This window comes from Daphnia pulex, chromosome 7, assembly GCF_021134715.1.
Source record: "Daphnia pulex isolate KAP4 chromosome 7, ASM2113471v1".
Taxonomy (NCBI): domain Eukaryota; kingdom Metazoa; phylum Arthropoda; class Branchiopoda; order Diplostraca; family Daphniidae; genus Daphnia; species Daphnia pulex.
This window is the reverse complement of record NC_060023.1, coordinates 7976332-7994435: the sequence shown is the minus strand read 5'-3', so window position 1 is coordinate 7994435 and position 18104 is coordinate 7976332. Positions and strand designations below refer to the sequence as shown.

General features: G+C 39.0%; 5 protein-coding genes, 5 non-coding genes and 1 pseudogene across 12 annotated transcripts; 7 read left to right on the top strand and 4 right to left on the bottom strand.

Moving 5' to 3' along the window:
* Positions 1-423: 423 nt before the first annotated feature.
* Positions 424-1365, bottom strand: LOC124198403 (TD and POZ domain-containing protein 1-like). The gene has a single exon (XM_046594232.1). The coding sequence runs from the start codon at positions 1363-1365 to the stop codon at positions 424-426; it is 942 nt and encodes a 313-aa protein (XP_046450188.1).
* Positions 1366-3447: 2082 nt separating this feature from the next.
* Positions 3448-5312, bottom strand: LOC124197566. Its single transcript, XM_046593084.1, has 3 exons — positions 4995-5312; positions 4656-4908; positions 3448-4586 (listed from the first exon to the last, which is right to left on the bottom strand). The coding sequence occupies exons 1-3, from the start codon at positions 5176-5178 to the stop codon at positions 3515-3517; spliced, it is 1509 nt and encodes a 502-aa protein (XP_046449040.1). The 5' UTR covers positions 5179-5312; the 3' UTR covers positions 3448-3514.
* A 576-nt stretch (positions 5313-5888) lies between these two features.
* Positions 5889-6863, bottom strand: LOC124198272 (endocuticle structural glycoprotein SgAbd-8-like). Its single transcript, XM_046594063.1, has 3 exons — positions 6813-6863; positions 6435-6697; positions 5889-6338 (listed from the first exon to the last, which is right to left on the bottom strand). Exons 1-3 carry the CDS (start codon positions 6819-6821, stop codon positions 5999-6001), a joined length of 612 nt encoding a protein of 203 aa, XP_046450019.1. The 5' UTR covers positions 6822-6863; the 3' UTR covers positions 5889-5998.
* A 548-nt stretch (positions 6864-7411) lies between these two features.
* On the top strand, positions 7412-7520 carry Trnat-ugu. The gene is made up of 2 exons: positions 7412-7447; positions 7485-7520. It is a non-coding gene; the product is annotated as a tRNA-Thr (tRNA).
* Positions 7521-7665: 145 nt separating this feature from the next.
* Positions 7666-7773, top strand: Trnat-cgu. The gene is made up of 2 exons: positions 7666-7701; positions 7738-7773. It is a non-coding gene; the product is annotated as a tRNA-Thr (tRNA).
* A 256-nt stretch (positions 7774-8029) lies between these two features.
* Trnat-cgu lies at positions 8030-8152 on the top strand. The gene is made up of 2 exons: positions 8030-8065; positions 8117-8152. It is a non-coding gene; the product is annotated as a tRNA-Thr (tRNA).
* A 712-nt stretch (positions 8153-8864) lies between these two features.
* Positions 8865-14088, top strand: LOC124198271. 3 transcript variants are annotated; one of them, XM_046594060.1, is made up of 3 exons: positions 8865-8951; positions 9036-9542; positions 9610-9884. In XM_046594060.1, exons 1-3 carry the CDS (start codon positions 8946-8948, stop codon positions 9745-9747), a joined length of 651 nt encoding a protein of 216 aa, XP_046450016.1. In that variant the 5' UTR covers positions 8865-8945; the 3' UTR covers positions 9748-9884. The 3 variants fall into 3 exon arrangements, with proteins under 3 accessions (XP_046450016.1, XP_046450018.1, XP_046450017.1); XM_046594062.1 differs by lacking the exons at positions 9036-9542; positions 9610-9884 and adding exons at positions 13077-13580; positions 13648-14088 and having other exon boundaries at positions 8902-8951; XM_046594061.1 differs by lacking the exons at positions 8865-8951; positions 9036-9542; positions 9610-9884 and adding exons at positions 12883-12992; positions 13077-13580; positions 13648-14088.
* On the bottom strand, positions 10310-11155 carry LOC124198273 (endocuticle structural glycoprotein SgAbd-8-like). Its single transcript, XM_046594065.1, has 3 exons — positions 11115-11155; positions 10775-11007; positions 10310-10670 (listed from the first exon to the last, which is right to left on the bottom strand). Exons 1-3 carry the CDS (start codon positions 11121-11123, stop codon positions 10331-10333), a joined length of 582 nt encoding a protein of 193 aa, XP_046450021.1. The 5' UTR covers positions 11124-11155; the 3' UTR covers positions 10310-10330.
* Positions 11671-11768, top strand: Trnat-cgu. The gene is made up of 2 exons: positions 11671-11706; positions 11733-11768. It is a non-coding gene; the product is annotated as a tRNA-Thr (tRNA).
* Positions 11999-12104, top strand: Trnat-cgu. The gene is made up of 2 exons: positions 11999-12034; positions 12069-12104. It is a non-coding gene; the product is annotated as a tRNA-Thr (tRNA).
* Positions 14089-14237: 149 nt separating the features above from the next.
* On the top strand, positions 14238-17084 carry LOC124198402 (annotated as a pseudogene).
* The last annotated feature ends 1020 nt before the right edge of the window (positions 17085-18104 follow it).

The following is an 18104-nucleotide window of genomic DNA, read 5'->3' as shown; positions in this document are numbered from 1 at the left end:
GATCTGCGCGAACTTGAATTCGATTCGTAAGTTTCAAGATGCGGCTCTTGACTACTGCGTGATCCTGATTATTGGCAATAATACTTGAGCATTGGATGAATGTGAAGAATTAACAAAGAATCATCTGGGACTGAGTGTGTATGGCCGAAACACATGGTTCCGCCTACTGTTATTTTTAAAAATTTGTACATTTTACTAATCCTATGCCTATCATCATATATATAACAAGAAACTCAATAATGTACAAAAAAAATTCATAACCCTTAAAAGGTTTATCTATAACTTGGGAATTGGTTTGAACAAACGAAATTTCAAGCTAGAAAAAGAGAATCAAAATTTCTGTATTTCTGGAATCCAATTTCTGTGTCACTCGTTCGTATTACATTACACGAAACATAAAACGTGCATCAATGAAGGAACCTGTTAAGACCAAATGTTGTTGTACTTTCCATCAACAGCACGGCCCATCAACATCATCTGCATTGCCACAAAGCTAAGGTCCGGATGATTTTGGATCAGCTCAATCCAGTCTTTTCGGCAGCAAATAGTTTTCGAATTCTCCGACATGAAATCCAACGTAGATTGGTGCAGACTGGTTGAATTGTGAAGGCGAGCTAAGACAAGATTTTGGACGGCATTTTCAACGTTGACAGTTTGTGAGAGACGCAATAAACACTCTTCTTTCAATGAACCCATTCCGTATTTATCGGAAGCCACCAGCAGTCCAGGAACATCTACGTTGTCCAGGTCAGCGTCCCCCGTGTAGATGTAGCGAAGAAGATGATCGAAAACGTTCGGCTGGATATCTTTGATTTCCACAGTTCTTTCTATCTTTTCTTTGAAGTCATTTTGGAACATGGCGCAAAATACGGGACTTCCGGAGGCAACAATTGCGCTGTGAGCTTTGATGACTTTTTCCTCAAACTTGAATGTTACGTCAGCCAGCGTCTTTTCAATCCAAAGATTATCGAGGACATGCTTCGATTCTTTTTTCGCAATGGAATCAGATTTTAAATCAATTACCAATTCAAAGTAAAATGCACTTTTGCCGCAACATCGTTGTGCTTGTTCGTTACTGAAGGTAGCTTCCCATTTTGAATTTTTCAACTTCATTGTTTGGTTCACACCATCTTTGCTGGCCAAAATGATAACACTGTCCAGATTTTTGGGCTTTTTTTCTGGAGCAAATACAATTTCAATCTTAAGAACAATTTCTTTTCTAAAATCGTTCTTATACGACTCGAGTGTTAACGATTCAGCGATTTCTGGCCAATTTTCTTCCACATGTTTATTATTATAACTTTGTTGTGGACTCTTCCAAGAAATCTTGAAAATTCCTTCTCTTATTTTTTGCATTGAAGCCATCTGTGACTCTGAAATAATTCAAAACTAATCAGTAACATAACTGATGCACTACTAAATCCAATCACTAGAAACTTATAGAAAGGCACTGAAATTCAACAAAATTTGTGACTTACATGTTAGATGAGGAGCTTTCGATTTCCTGTTGACTGATAATGATGAAGACAATGCAAGCCTTTAACTGCTAGTTTGAAACGGTCCGAAACTACGTAGTGCTAACGTTAGTCCTTTTTTCGGCAAGATTTGATTGGAAGCCTAGAGGGATAAGGACGAATAAGACCTTGCCGTCAAATGTTCATAAGTTTCTGGTCCCTGAGGCAGTGAGGCTAAGGCTTTAGAACAGGGTTCCCGTAGACCTAAAAAGTCTCCCTGAAAGGAAATGGGAAAAGGCGGAGCTTAGAGAGAAAAACAACCACGTGACCGAAATCTGGCCTTGGTCTGTGGTTGGTCTGTGTGGGCCTGTTGATTTGAATGAATGTCTCAATAAAATATCTTCAACCAAAACGACACAAAAATCTTATGTGTTTTTATGTTTAGCATTATCAATAGTTAGCTTATGATTCTTAGTAATCATACACGGGAAATAGAAAAGGCGAATAAAATATGTTTTCTGACTTTTCTCTGAAAAAGTAAAAAACAAAAATGTTTTCTTTAAAAAGCGGTACGGTATACAACATGTTTTAGATTTCATCGTCAATTTATCCTTTCAAGGATTCGAGCAACAACAAATGTAAGGGCACGAAATAAAAGGAGTTTCCATTAGATAAACTTGTTATTGTGACCGCTTGTTGTGATGGGTTTCGTCATTTCGTGGAAGGTAGCTTACGTCGCACTATGTAGAGTATTGATTTTATTATAGCAATAGCGACATTTTCTGTCGTTGTGCGCTTCAACACATTTAGAAAATTATTGGATCACTAATGTCGCCGTTTCAATGACTAATCGAGCTTCTCTTTTGTATACGTTTATAAGGTACACTGATGGCATCAAGTGTGCGCTTGCAAAATATCAATCCTTAATAGAGGACAAAATGCACTTAATAATGCTGAGTACGGTACTCAGCTGTCCATTCAGTCAATTGCCATCATTTGATTAATAATTTGTAAGAACAAGATGAAGGAAATATACAAGTGATAATTTGGCTAGTTGGAAAGCAACAACCGTGATAGAAAAGAGATGTCTCACTATGGCCTCGTCAATGTTCAGCCAATTCGATTAAATGAGTTCAAACCATCAGACATTAGGATCACATCCGAACGCCGGAAAATCCTCTAGAGTCTTGAACCTCTAACAAGGTGCATGTGCCATTGTGCCTAATTCCAATCCACTGGAAGTCACTGGAAGTCTCTGACTGTCGGCTGTCCAGTCATCTCTATCGCACCTTCTGTTTCTCGATGGTGTTGTTGATCCAGTCAAGTCAGCTAAATCCACATCTTTTATTACGTCGAGGATGTTTCAATGGCTTACATGAGCGGATCGGCAACATCGGCCTTGTCCTGCGTCTTCGTCATTGAAAATTTTTGTTTGGCGGTTTACACCGTCGGCAGTTATATTTGCTCTTCGCGTTCAGCGTAACTCGGCGAGTGGAGCGTTTTTTTTTTTTTTTTTTATTAGAGAGGGGAGTTCTTGAGATTTGAGTTTTCAATTCTTAATTCTTCGTAAGATTAGGTAAGATAGCACCTCCATAACTGTTTCCGTACGAGAGTCTAGATGTGCCTAGACTATCAGAATTTTTAAAATTTTGCTAAACTCATCAAGCTGTGGAATCCCCAGACCAAAAGGTTTTTTTTTTTTTTAAATTTTGAATTCTCTATCTTTAAGGGTTGATCGTCGGTAAGCTATGCCCAAAGGAGTGAGGGAACGAGTCAATAAGGTGAAATATGGTTCATGGAATTATGCCTCAGCAGATTGAATTACCCACATAACCGGTTTTCGCATATAAGGCACTATATACATTATGACGCAAAAATGAATTCGAGAGAGTCAAGAGGACAACAAGTACCGGTAAAAATGTTTTCATATCAACTTTATTTTCAACGGAAAACAACGAAACAGTTCGATAGAACAATAGCAATTGGAGGTCGGTATCTACACCAAAAATAAAATAAGTGCGTTGTGTGTATTTTTTTTAGTGGGCCTACAGGCTATTAATTTACGTTTCATAGAAAACCTTAATTTTAGTATCAACATTCTGGAATTCTAAACGCAGCTTCCAATTTTTACGACGAGCAAAGTTGAGCCAATCCCAAACATTTTGTTTGGTTATCTTTTCACAAAATTGGAAAATAATTTGTTCAAGATTATTGTCATTTATCACTAATGGATCTAATCCCTCCTTTGTCACTAAATCACAGGATTCTAAACTTAGTAACTTAAGATTTTTCAGGAAGCCATTCGCTATGACTTGTTGTAACAAATCGTCAGTGAGCGCGTCACCATATTCTATGTAAACGCTCTCTAGTAAAGGACAAGATAACAAATCAAATAGAATGTCATGTGAAAGGTTGAAGCCGCAGACGAGATCCTTAAGATGTCGAAAGTAAACTTGCCCTTTTTCATTGCGCAGTTGAATTATTTCGTTTTCAGACAAGGCACTTAAACTGTGGCATTGATTGTCGAATGTCAAGGATATTAAATTGGGGCAAAACTTGACGAGGGTCCAAATGTCAACGAATTCAAAGTACGATAGGTCGAGAACTTGTAATGAACTTCCGATTACTTTCAGTACGGGAACCAAGCCCAAGTCAAAGGTAATTTCGTCATTATCCTCTTCATCCTCATCATACTCTTCATCCTCTTCACCTGAGCATGGGAATTTGAGTATCTGTAGGTTCTTCAAACTCGTTAGGCAAAACAGATCAATATCTGTCAATCCTTCTTTAACAGAAATAGTGACAGAGAAAAGCGAAGGGCAATATCGCACGACTAACCCCAGCTGGCCGCTTGAATATTCCCCAACTGGGCAAAGGAGTAGACGGGCGAAATTAGTGTGAGCTAACTCCGCTGACTGCTGAGCCACTTCCACTAAGACATCAAAGATGTGGTCATTCTCGACGACCCGCAGAGCCGGGCAATTCTGCAGAGCCATTATTATTCCTTTTTTGGTTACAACAGGGCAGGTCACCAACAATTCCTGGAGGGTCTTGCTCAGCTCGGCTGTTTTCGGAACTAACCATTCAAGGCCAGTATCCGTCAACTTATCACATTCATTTACATCCAATATCCTATTTTGGAAAACACAATTATTCATTGGAAAAATCGAAAAATAAGGAAAAATATTGCATATAGCCTACCTCAAGTTTTTACACCAAGTCCCTATGATTTTTAAACAAGAATCGTCAATTTTAGAATAACACAAGACTAATACTTGCAGTTTTTCAAGTTTGGGGAAGAAATTTGAGAATTGTTCATAGTCATACGGGTAACTGGGAGCATTTAACTTTTGAAGCTCGGTTGAAATGAGAAATCTGATGTTGAAATATTTCAAGTCCATCGTATATTTGCGACTACAAAGAGACTGGATGATAGCCTCCAACAGAACGACGGCTATTTCGTATAATTTACAGTACATACGAAATTTTTAAAGAAAAAATTCAATTAGGTTTACAAAATGAAAATAATTCGCAACTTACGCATTGTTTGAAAATGATTGATGTCGGACTCGCTGCCAGTCCTTTTTCTTTTTCGGTCCCATGGACTACCCCTCCATGTTGCTATAAGATTAACATCGAGGGGAATTTCAAACATTTTTAAACTGCTTTTAATACGGTTAATACACTGTGAGGAAAGTGAAACGACCGGCTTCACTTTAGGCATCCTATACTTTTTTGTTTCAATGTAACCAAGATAAACAACTCAATCAGCACAACTCATCGAGAAGCACAAAAAAAAAATCAATCAATTCCGAGATATTGGCCGGCACAAGCCGCACATCTTTCCTGGATCGACCCCCTCTCTTTCTGCTCTCCCCTTTCGCATCAATGTCGTATTCGTTTTCTTATCTTTTCTTAGCCCCTCCTCTTCAACGTCTGTTCGCCGTTTTACGAAAACAATACGTCATCGATTCCGAGTTTTATTTATCCCAAATCTCTTTTGCATCGTTTTCTCAATTCGTTATAATAGTGTTGTTAGTTCAGGTAAAAATGGCCAATTTTCCGTATAGGAATTCTAGTTGCCAATACTGGCCCTTAGTTTTCCGTCGCCACCGCTATGAATTAAAAATGTATTTATCGAATCTCATTGAAATGCAGGATTGCGTCAGACTGCGTCAGATTGCGTCTTTTCAGCGCTATAGTCAATTTATGCTCAGTTATAGTCAAAGCTATTCGGGAAAATACGAAACTACTCCAAGAAATGAAATATTTCATATTAAATAAATACGAAAAAATATAGAGTTGAAAAATATAGATATTGAATCGTGTGATCCTTAAATAAAAGCTTAAAATTGACTATAAAAAGGTGGTGATTATCACAACGTTCTCGGATAAGTATAGGCTAAGAGAAAAGTAAATTTTTAACTCGGTTAATTAAAGGTAAATTATTTTTATTTATACAATCATACTCAACGTTAACGCAAAGAAAACATCAAATATGACATCATTCAATCATTCATTGGTCCAATATAATTTATTATAATTTAATAATAACTGTTGCCGGAATAACCGAGTCCGGTGCGTTTGTAGGGGAGAGCGGGAGCAACTGGGAGTTCGTATTCATGGACGGGAGCGACGGGGAGTTCGTAGACGTGGACGGGAGCGACGGGCAAGTGGTCGCCCTTGGGTTTGAATCCCTGCTCATCAGCGACCCAGGTCAAAGTGAATTTCTCGCCTTCGGGGGAAACCCAGTAAGAAGATCCCTTGTTGGTGTTTCCCATCACATCCTCGTAAGTTGCTTTGCCGTAAGAGTCGTAGGCGACGCCTTGCATCTTCTTCTGAACCTGCGATTCCTCGCGGGTCGTGTAGTCAGACTGGGCGTAGCTGCACAAGTTATACAAGAAAATAATTAACCAATTAAATCCATATCGATTATTAACTACTAGTATAATGTAGAAATAGTATTTCGTCGACTTTTACCTCCACTGGCTGCTGCCGTCGAGATTGCGCTCATCAGATTGGCTGGTGATGGTGATGCCGGCGTATTTGTTATCCTTGGCGTAGGCCGGGGCAGCGTAGGCCGGGGCAGCGTAGGCCGGGGCAGCGTAAGCCGGAGCAGAGTAGCTTGGGGCAGCGTAGGCGGGGGCAGCGTAGGCGGGGGCAGCGTAGGCTGGGGCTTTGTATTCCGGCTTGTAGCTGGAAGGGGCAGCGGCAGCGACGGCCAAAACAGTGGCGATAACAAACTAGAAAATAATATTTCACTGAGTTTAGTCCAAGTCTGAGGCAATTAAAGCACAAATGAATTCGACGGCTGTTGACTGATTAAATGCCATTGGTGTGATTTTGTCGTCTCCTTACCAGCTTCATGTTGAATTCGGTTGATTTGTAGAACAACTGATACTTTTCATATTCTCTATCTGGGCTTTTATAGTTGGGTGTGAATGGGAACGGGTGAAGGGAGAAAAAATGATCCGTTTGGGAGGGGTCTGGGTGTGTTCGAATATGTGGTTTCTTCTTTTCCAATTGGGTCACGAACGGAACCAAGTCTTGCAAATATTACTTTTTCATTGTATTTGGGTGTCAGGTGCAAACGAATACCATTCACTTTCGCAGTCCTCTCTAATTGAATTGAGGTAACATTTTTTGTTCGAGAAAGAATCTTATTTTTCAGTAGAACTATTTTATCCCTTTGAAGTTTGAAGACTAATGGCTGCGGAAGATTTTCGAATCTTGGTAATTTGGTATGTCGTAAGTTGCGTTAAGTCGGAAACATGACTAAGAGCTAGCATCGGTCTCTCGGTTTAGCATTAAAAAGTTGTTAGTTGAAATGGAGTTCTTTTAGTTTTTATTTCTCTCGTTTCATTTTCATAAAGATTGATTATGAGCAACTTATTGTTTCTTTCAGAAACAGCATGTAAATATTCCAGTCTTTAACGTTCGGTATAAATTTGTTGTGTGCCTCTTTAGCTCAGTGGTAGAGCGTTGGTCTTGTACGTCAGTTAAAGAGATGATTAATAATTGAATGTAGCTAACCAAAGGCCGAGAGATCAATCCTCTCAGGAGGCAGATACACATGAAAATTATAAATGCGTGTCGAGAAACATTCGACTGAATTGGACATAAGGAATGGAAGCTTCCAGTAATCTTTAATGGTTTCCACTTCACGCTTTAATAAAACAAAATAAACACTATAATAACTTATTAAATATATGCCTCCTTAGCTCAGTGGTAGAGCGTTGGTCTCGTATTAAATTTAAAAGTATAACTTAAGTGCAAGATAGCAAACCAAAGGACGAGAGTTCAATCCTCTTAGGAGGCAGTAATGACACTATGAACAATACAATAATTTATTAAAACCTCTACTTCATTGATGAATAGCGGAATGTCGGTAAATTTGAGAATACTGAGTGAGTATCTAAACGTAATGAATTCATCCGTGTGAATCGCAGATAACACTTTAATTATCTAAATTTTGCGCAACGCGGATGAGCTTCCAGTGATCTAAAATCTTTTCCAAGTCACGCTTCCAGACAAATATTATTATTTAAAAAATAGCCTATTTGAGCACTATTTGTGCCCCCTTAGCTCAGTGGTAGAGCGTTGGTCTCGTACGTCTAACATTTATGATCTAACATTTATGAAGAAAAAGAACAAATATAGAAAATCAAAGGCCGAAAGTTCAATCCTCTCAGGAGGCAAACTTTAATTTGATATGAATGGTAATGTTTTGATCAATTAGCTTACACCGTGATCAAACGAATGGAAATTTGTTTAGATTGTCTCTGCGGAGGCTGATGTGACTGCCCGTTTGCACAAGTTCCAATTTCATCTTATCAATCCAGAGGGGCAGTTGGATTTATTTTTCTTTGATATTCTGATAAATAAACATCGTTTTATGAAAATCCTTTCTCTCCGGAAAGATAAAATCCAAATGGATTTATTATTTTTTCAACTAGAAAGTAACGAAGTGATTGTACTATAATTTCATAGATGGAAACGGAATTTCTTCTGTAATAACGTTTTCGTTTCTTAATTATATTTTGGATGACGTAAACGTAAATGCAAGCGCAAATCCACATTAAGAGGTTTTGTTCCTTCCTGATAAATTTAATTCTTTGAAATTACTACATACAGGAATAAAGAAAAATGACAGAATGATGCTACTTCGTACAGAACTCAATGGCCATTATATTTTCCCAGCCTAAAAATGGGCTGTATACAAAGATAGCGGTTACAGACCGTTCAAATGTGCGCGCCACTTTTTAATCTGTTTAAAGCGAATCGAAATTTTATAATAATAATTGGTCTCCACCTCCATTTTTAAAACGAGACAGGAATGTTACCTTGAAAAGTTCATTAGCGCCAATAGCTCGAGGTGATTTATGGATTCGATGAGACGAGATAAAAGGCCGACGTGACGTGACAATAGGTACGCAGATCCCATTTTATCTTCCACGGCACAACTTATTGTCTCTTCCAACTCTATTGAAAATGAAGGTATCAACACGTTTTTATCAAGTTAATCTGCTGTGATTTATTTTATTAATTCTTTTCATTGTGTTTGATTATCTGTCTTATTAGTCTGTAATTGTGAGCCTGTCAGTTTTGAGCTTGTTGGTCGGCGTTTCGGAGGCATGGTTCCTCAATCTCAAATCCGGCAAATCTGACATAGCGGCCACAGTGACGTCAGCACCGAATTCACGTAAAGTGATTCTGGTAGCCAAGAAGGTCTACGTTCCGATGTACGCGTCTGACGACACGACCTCAGCAGTTGCCGACCGACTTCTGCCCATCTCTCCCGCAATGACATCTTCTGATGGAACTGTGATGGCGGAAGGACGCCAACAGCCAATGGCCGTCGACTATTCCAGCTCGATGTATCTTCAACCACCTCCAGTTGCGTCATACGCCATGTACGCCCCCGCTTCAGCTAACGTGGCTGCCGCTTACGCAGCTCCTTTTCAGGTCCCTGCTGTTGTCGCTGGCCAGGGTGTTGCACCCCAACAATTCGCAGTTTATCCCGCAGGATACGGAGCTGCTGGCCCGCAGTTCGTCCAATACGCCGGTGCCCCGCAGATGTCTGATGGGGTAAAATTGTGCACAATCCAAAATATCATGTTGCCATAACATTTTATTATTTTCCGTTTTCGCATAGACTTGGGTGATGCAATACGGCGGAGCTGGCCAAGCTGTTGCTGCTGGTGCGCCTTACCCGCCAACAGGAAACGACAAAGAGACGGTTGCCGATGGATTTGCAGTTCCGGTTCCAATTGAAGCGTATGCAAATGTTTGACTGCAGTGATCGCGCACAGTTTTTACTTTTAATTTTACATGATTTAATTCGCCTGAATGATTGACCTTGCTATATTTACTTGACACAATCGATTATGCCAAAAAATATATAATACATTTGTGCTTTTAACAAACCTATATGTAAAGCGGTCAGGTCTCTGTCTTAAGGAGGTTTTACGAAGGTTAAAACTTGTAAGGAAGTTATTCACAATTAATTTTCGACTAAATTATTTCAATATTTAGTTCATCTTTACTTCGACGTTATCTGCTCAAATCCAAGAAGTCCCTTAGGGCATTGAATTACTGTGGAAAAATATATTGGATGGCGCTAAAATCAAACCGGTTAATTCTCTTACCAATCAAAATACAAACTGTTGTCTCATCGTAAAAAAGGCATCCCTATGCCCGTGAAAATTGGAGAATAGCTTATCACTACATTTTCGGATGAATTCGTGAAAATAGAACTTGGTTAATTATAGATAGCCTAATTTGTATTTATTTATACAATCACACTCAACGTTAACGCAAAGAAAACATCAAATATGACATCATTCAATCATTCATTGGTCTAATAATTTAATCATTTAATAATAACTGTTGCCGGAATAACCGAGTCCGGTGCGTTTGTAGGGGAGAGCGGGAGCAACTGGGAGTTCGTATTCATGGACGGGAGCGACGGGGAGTTCGTAGACGTGGACGGGAGCGACGGGCAAGTGGTCGCCCTTGGGTTTGAATCCCTGCTCATCAGCGACCCAGGTCAAAGTGAATTTCTCGCCTTCGGGGGAAACCCAGTAAGAAGATCCCTTGTTGGTGTTTCCCATCACATCCTCGTAAGTTGCTTTGCCGTAAGAGTCGTAGGCGACGCCTTGCATCTTCTTCTGAACCTGCGATTCCTCGCGGGTCGTGTAATCAGACTGGGCGTAGCTGCCCATATTAATCAATATCAAGAAATGATTAACCGATTGAATTCATGACGATTATTAACTACTAGTATAATGTAGAAATAATATTTCGTTGATTTTTATTACCTCCACTGGCTGCTGCCGTCGAGATTGCGCTCATCAGATTGGCTGGTGATGGTGATGCCGGCGTATTTGTTATCCTTGGCGTAGGCCGGGGCAGCGTAGGCTGGAGCAGCGTAAGCCGGAGCAGAGTAGCTTGGGGCAGCGTAGGCTTGGGCAGCGTAGGCGGGGGCTTTGTATTCCGGCTTGTAGCTGGAAGGGGCAGCGGCAGCGACGGCCAAAACAGCGGCGATAACAAACTAGAAAATAATATTTCACTCAGTTTAGTCCAAGTCTGAGGCAATTAAAGCACGAATGAATTCGACGGCTATTGACTGATTAAATGACGTGCGTTTCTTCTCCTTACCAGCTTCATGTTGAATTAGGTTGATTTGTAGAACAACTGATACTTTTCATCCTCCCTATCTGGGCTTTTATAGTTGGGTGTGAATGGCAACGAGTGAAGGGGAAAAAACTATCCATTTGGGAAGGGTCTGTTTGAATGTGGTTCCTTTTTTGCCAATTTGGTCACGAACAAAGAAATGAAAATATTGCTTTTGCATTTCATTTTGGTGTTATTTGCAAATGAAACCATTCACTTTCGCAATCACCTCTAATTGAATTGTAAGTAACATAGTCGTCTGAGAAATAATCGTATTTTGCTACGAAACTTTTTGATCTCAAGTTTGAAGGCTTATTAAAAACAGAAAATATAAAAATATCATTTGTAATGTGATGATGTAATGGCTATGGAAGATTTTCCAATCTTGGTTTGTTGTAAGTTGCGTTCATCGGAAACAAAATTAAGAATAGTTGCATCATCATAAAGTTGTTAGATGAAATGAAATTTAGATTTTTTGCATACAGTCGGATAATTTCACCAAATCGTTTCGTTAATAACATTAATGTACTCCTATATTTTAGCCTTCTTAGCTCAGTGGTAGAGCGTTGGTCTCGTACGATTATAATATGTATAGAAGAAGATAACCAAAGGCCGAGAGTTCAATCCTCTCAGGAGGCAAATGAATATGTAAAAAACGTGAAGGGAAAAACTCGAATGAATTGGAATTTTTTATAGAAACATTGTTAATAATACGATTTGAAGACACAGCTCCGCACAGCGCAACTTCTATTTCTATGCGCTTCTATGTGAATTTTGCATGGAACGGAAGCTTCCAGTAATCTTTAACGGTTTCCACTTCAGGCTTTAATTAACCAATAGTAAAAATGTCCTAAAATCACCCAATGTGTGCCTTCTTAGCTCAGTGGTAGAGCGTTGGTCTCGTACTCATGAAGTCTAGAAAATTAGGATTATACAGCAAACCAAAGGCCGAGAGTTCAATCCTCTCAGGAGGCAAATTATTATAGTTCCAATTTTTAATTGAATCAAGTATTATTTAATTATCCTGCATGATCAATTACAATAACTTATCTTGCATTGTGGCAAGTAAGCTTCTTTTTCTGGTTGACCATCCTTGTTCACTTTCCAAGGTAATCATCTAATGAATCTGATGAAATAACGTGAAATACTTGATCAAACAAATGAACACATTTTCAGATTTCCTCTTCGGAAACTTGCGGAGGACGTCCGATTTCATATCAATCCAGAGGAGAGCTAAGTGTGATTCCAACGAAGAAAAAATACTTTCATGACAATCCCTTTTTCTCCAAAAAGGTACCCGAACAGCCAAATGCATTTATTATTTTTACAATGAAAAAGTGTAACGAATTTATTATAGCCTAATAGAATTTCATAAATAATAGCGAATCTTTAATAACGTTCACGTTTCTTAATTATATTGGATGACGTAAATGCCTATAAGGAATTTTCCCTTCCCGAGAAATTTAATTTAATTCTTTGAATTCACTACATACAATACAGGAATAAAGAAAAATGGCAGAATGATGCTACTTCGTGCAGAACTCAATGGCCATTATATTTTCCCAGCCTAAAAATGGGCTGTATACAAAGATAGCGGTTACAGACCGTTCAAATGTGCGCGCCACTTTTTAATCTGTTTAAAGTGACTCTGAATTGGATTTTAGTTATTGGTCTCCACCTCCATTTTTAAAACGAGACAGGAATGTTACCTTGAAAAGTTCATTAGCGCCAATAGCTCGAGGTGATTTATGGATTCGATGAGATGAGATAAAAGGCCGACGTGACGTGACAGTTGGTACGCAGATCCCATTTTATCTTCCACGGCACAACTTATTGTCTCTTCCAACTCTATTGAAAATGAAGGTATCAACACGTTTTTATCAAGTTAATCTGCTGTGATTTATTTTATTAATTCTTTTCATTGTGTTTCATTGTCTTATTTCTTAGTCTGTAATTGTGAGCCTGTCATTGTTGAGCTTGTTGGTCGGCGTTTCGGAGGCATGGTTCCTCAATCTCAAATCCGGCAAATCTGACATAGCGGCCACAGTGACGTCAGCACCGAATTCACGTAAAGTGATTCTGGTAGCCAAGAAGGTCTACGTTCCGATGTACGCGTCTGACGACACGACCTCAGCAGTTGCCGACCGACTTCTGCCCATCTCTCCCGCAATGACATCTTCTGATGGAACTGTGACGGATGGACGCCAACAGCCAAAGGCCGTCGACTATTCCAGCTCGATGTATCTTCAACCTCTTCCAGTTGCGTCATACGCCATGTACGCCCCCGCTTCAGCCAACGTGGCTGCCGCTTACGCAGCTCCTGTTCAGGTCCCTGCTGTTGTCGCTGGCCAGGGTGTTGCACCGCAACAATTCGCAGTTTATCCCGCAGGATACGGAGCTGCTGGCCCGCAGTTCGTCCAATACGCCGGTGCCCCGCAGATGTCTGATGGGGTAAAATTTGGCACAATCCAAAATATCATGTTGCCATAACATTTTATTATTTTCCGTTTTCGCATAGACTTGGGTAATGCAATACGGCGGAGCTGGCCAAGCTGTTGCTGCTGCTGCGCCTTACCCGCCAACAGGAAACGACAAAGAGACGGTTGCCGATGGATTTGCAGTTCCGGTTCCAATTGAAGCGTATGCAAATGTTTGACTGCAGTGATCGCGCACAGTTTTTTTATTTTTTTATTTAACATTATTTAATTCGCGTGAATAATTGCCTGCGTAAGAAATTGAATGGGCTTTTTGACTTCTTCAAACTCGGCTTGCTGGGCTTGCAAGTGCTGTGTAAGTTGAAGGTGATTGCTTTCTAGAATATCCAATTTCGTTTCATAATCTAAACGGAGCTTTTCGTCATCGATCCGGCGTTTTTCCTCAAAACGCGCTTGACCTTCCTATATTTACTTGACACAATCTATTTGCTAAAAATATATAATACATTTGCGCTTTTAACAAACCTATTTGCAAAGCGGTCATTTCTCTGTCTTAAAAAGGTTACGGACGAAGGTAACCACTTGTTAGGAAGTGCTGTTATTCATGATGGGTAGTAGTCGTAAAATAAATGTTGTACTATTTTTGGGTTAGGCCAACCTTTAAGCAGTTAACATGCAACAACACGATAGTGTCGTCCTCAACAATCTATCGTTTGTGATGGAATATACTTGATTTGTTCATATGAACACCCTATACATCAATTTCAAGAGCTGTTATGCGAATAAAAACTTCTTCTAAAATGAAATCTCCTTTGGGGCAATTATTTATAGACAAATATCAATTATTGTTAGGTCTTTTTTTTTAAATATGTATTTTGAATAGTTTATCTCTAGTAGTAATATCAATTGTTAATCAGTTTACCTGTTTTCCGTGAGAGATTTGTTTTTTAAATGTTGTTTTCGTTGCCTTTCGTTTGTCAATTGTTTTGAAGAATTGGTGCGTGCAGAGCAGACGTTTGTTTACTTTTATTTTAAGTGTTTTGGATGTGGGAGATGATTTTCAAAATTCTAATTAAGTCTACAAAGGAATTAGAGAATTCCTTCGTGAGGTTGCTGATAGAAAATGAGAGGAGGATGAGATCAGGTATTTTTCAGTTATTTAGTTATAAATGACAACATTTTAAATTCATACTTGTCAGTTAGCGAAACGATGACCAACAACTCTTGACAGTGTGAAAACCTGATTTGGTTGGTCAGCAGAATGATCAAAGGTACATTCTAGTTACAATTAATGGAGGTGAAAGAAAACTCCTTAATAATCCAGTTATGATGAGTGATGATTCTTTGTCATTCATGAAAGCAGTAGTATACGGAATAAACCCAAAGGGAAGGATATCAATATGGTAAGTAAATTCTGTAAATGTTTTGATAAACCCATTATTAAACCCACTTCTCTATTTTAAAAATTTGACACTAGAAAATTGAAAAAAAGCTGAAACCAAACTGCAACAAAAGCAACCGACAAAGATACACCTTCAAATGCTACAGGATCTACAGCATTGACGAAAAAGGAAACCAGAATGGAAGTCAAAGGCACAAATAATTGCAAAGATATTCATATTGAAAATTTGTATACTGCCTACGGAGACAAGTAAGAAACAACAAATCTCCTCTTTTGTGCTTAATTCATGGATTTATTTTTTTTTTTGTTTTTTGTAGACAGTGTTGTTGTGTGTTGAAAGGTTTTTACTTTTCTTTTGCTCGTGGCCGCAAGCAGTATGGTTCTGTCGGCCGAAATGGACTTGGAAAAGCGACGTTGCTCCATGATTTCATCGTAAAAAAAATATACTAAATATAGCTCTTACATCTTGCTAATTCTTCCTTCTCTAATTTTTAGAGGGCAATGACGGACTCCGTCGCATATTTCCATATTACTTGTTGAACAGGAAGTCGATGACGAATCTCCAGCCATTCATAGCGTATTAGAGTGCGACTTCAAAAGAGTGGCTTTATTCAGAGAGGAGAAGAAACTTTGTGAAAAAATGAACGATCCTGAAATTAACGCGAGAACTTCAAGCTATTGATGCTGACAAAGCACCAACAAGAGCGGCGCATTGGTTTCTCTCCAGAGGGCTAGGCCAGTTAAGAGCGACTACAACTTTTTTCCGGCGGATGGAGAATACGTTAGCTTTGGCGAGAGCACTTTTCTCCAAGTAAGTCCTTGAATGTAATTCCATTTAAACAGGGATTTCAATGCTGTCTAACTTTTTAGTCCAGATTTTCTCCTTATCGATGAACCGACGAACTTGTTGGACATGAAAAGTTAACATTTGGCATTTTGGCTTCTTTCGGGTACACTATAATTATGTTTCTCTCTTTATCAGAGTGTTAACCTAGTCACCCATGAGCGTATCAAGTTAAACGTTATTATTCCGTCACGTCCAAACGTTGTATAGCATTAATTCTCATTGTTTATGCATAAGAATGGAAGTTTCCGAACTAATACGAAATGAATATCCACACAGGTATACTGAAAGGATTTTTCCCATCCGTGTGTCAAACTGTCGGCTGGATCCGACTCAAGAATCTAAATCGTAAGTCTTATGCAAATAACTTTAATCAATAAATAAAACCTATAATTTTCATAAAGCTTCAGTAATGATTCTTTTGTTGTATAGGTTGGTGAAAACAGTGCCGGCAAGACCACTCTTTTGAAGATTCTTACTGGGGAATTGAATCCCAAGTCTGGAATGCGGCACAATAGCAGACATTTACGCATAGGTTATTTCAGCCAGAATCTACGTTGATCAGCTTAATCTTTCATTACGTCCTGTCGAGTTGTTGCAAACCAAATTTCCTGGTAAGTAACGCCTTCATCCATTTCTGTTGGGCACAACAATTAATCTTGTGGTTTTTTTCCCCATCATCGAAGAATATCGGCTGAGTAGTTTTGGTGTATCGTTGACCTTGCCCCGTTCAGAACTTGAAAATCGAACATTGCTAGTCTCTCTAGAGGTCAGAAATCTCGCGTGGCCCGGCCCGGCCTAATTTCCTCATCCTTGACGAGACGACCAATCACTTGGATATTGAAACGATCGAAGCCCTTAGCCTTGTGGAAATTTCCGGTTAGTTTGACTTGCTATGCGAGAAACCAAGAGATTTAAGCTATTACATTTACGACAATTGTGCAATCGGTTTCTAGGGTGGTGTCGCTCTACTCTATATAGTTTCTTACGACGAGCGTCTTATCCGAATGATTTGCAAGGAGTTATGGGTCTGCGCCGGAGATGGTTCGGTACGCTCGATTGAAGGCGGCTTCGACGAACATTCGCAAGATATTGCAGAGTTAACTCCAAGAGATCAACAAATAGCTTAATTAATTGTAAATAAGCTCCTATTGGTAAAATAATGTTTTTTAACCGTCGTATGATTTTTTGGGTCGTGATGCGATGTGTTTATTTTTTAAAATTTTGTTATTTTCTGCTATTTAAAATAGAATTTGATGAGTTTGAAAAAGTGATGGTCAAAGCTGAATTTATTTTTTTTATTTTTTTTTTGTTTGTAGAACTCGATGCGCTTAATGCATTAAGAAGTTAGAGAATATGAGCTAAAACAAAAAGTGGCCCGGTCGCCTCACTCTCCTTTGTCAGTTGCAAATGCAAATGATGGTTTGCTTACGAAAATTTTATTTCTAATAAATGAGTAAAAAATTTATGAAACTGGGAAAAATTCCGTGGGGATATCTAGCCCTTAATATTGCAGAAGCGCAAGTCATCGTGACTGTGCACGAGTCGATGATGATCTTCACAACGACCAATATTATTAATTAAACGAAAACAAAGGCAGTAAAAAATACCAAAATGTAGTGACTGGTGTGACAGTGGCCTGGTTTGTTACATATTTTCTAGAAAACGACCAAGTCGAGTCCAGCTATGCCTGAGGCCAGTTAGCGCTGCGTGATAACATCCCTATCGGTCGCTCCCATATGGCGCCAATGAACAAGAGGAATACGCAATCGCCAACAACAACAACGTTATATCTTTCAGTAACATGTAGTACGGATATGAAAAATCAAACAACAGACTCGATCGCCAGCACTCTACACAGCCAAGTACTGTACGTGCTGGCTATAATGCGTGTTCATCCGTGTGAAATGAGCAGCCAAGAGCTAACTGTTATAAGTCGCGTCCTCGTAATACTTAAATAGGTAACGTGCTGTACAGTACAAAGCAACAAAGCCAGTTCAGACAACAAAGAGTATTTTTTTTAAGACAAAGTTTCCTTTTTTTTTTTTTGGTCTCAACTTCTTCCTTTATAATTTGGTCGATTTTGTCGGTAACACCATCTATATCGTATATTAATGCAGAAAGAAAGCGATAAATATCGCCCTATTTGCCTGGTCTATAAACAGAGTATACAGATTTCTTTAAGTACTCACCATACGGGTTTCAGTCGATTCCCAAAACTATTTCTACTTTTTTTATTTATTTTTTTTGGGGGCTTTAATACGAATTTAAATTAAATTATTTTGTAAAATTAA

Coding starts and splice junctions, on each gene's coding strand:
- LOC124198403 (XM_046594232.1), bottom strand. CDS start 1,365: ATGGCTTCAATGCAAAAAATAAGAGAAGGAATTTTCAAGATTTCTTGG.
- LOC124197566 (XM_046593084.1), bottom strand. CDS start 5,178: ATGCCTAAAGTGAAGCCGGTCGTTTCACTTTCCTCACAGTGTATTAAC. Junction 4,909..4,994: donor CAATCATTTTCAAACAATGC/GTAAGTTGCGAA, acceptor TATACGAAATAG/CCGTCGTTCTGTTGGAGGCT. Junction 4,587..4,655: donor ACTTGGTGTAAAAACTTGAG/GTAGGCTATATG, acceptor TTTCCAAAATAG/GATATTGGATGTAAATGAAT.
- LOC124198272 (XM_046594063.1), bottom strand. Junction 6,339..6,434: donor GACGGCAGCAGCCAGTGGAG/GTAAAAGTCGAC, acceptor TAACTTGTGCAG/CTACGCCCAGTCTGACTACA.
- LOC124198271 (XM_046594060.1), top strand. Junction 9,543..9,609: donor CCCCGCAGATGTCTGATGGG/GTAAAATTGTGC, acceptor GTTTTCGCATAG/ACTTGGGTGATGCAATACGG.
- LOC124198273 (XM_046594065.1), bottom strand. Junction 10,671..10,774: donor GACGGCAGCAGCCAGTGGAG/GTAATAAAAATC, acceptor TAATATGGGCAG/CTACGCCCAGTCTGATTACA.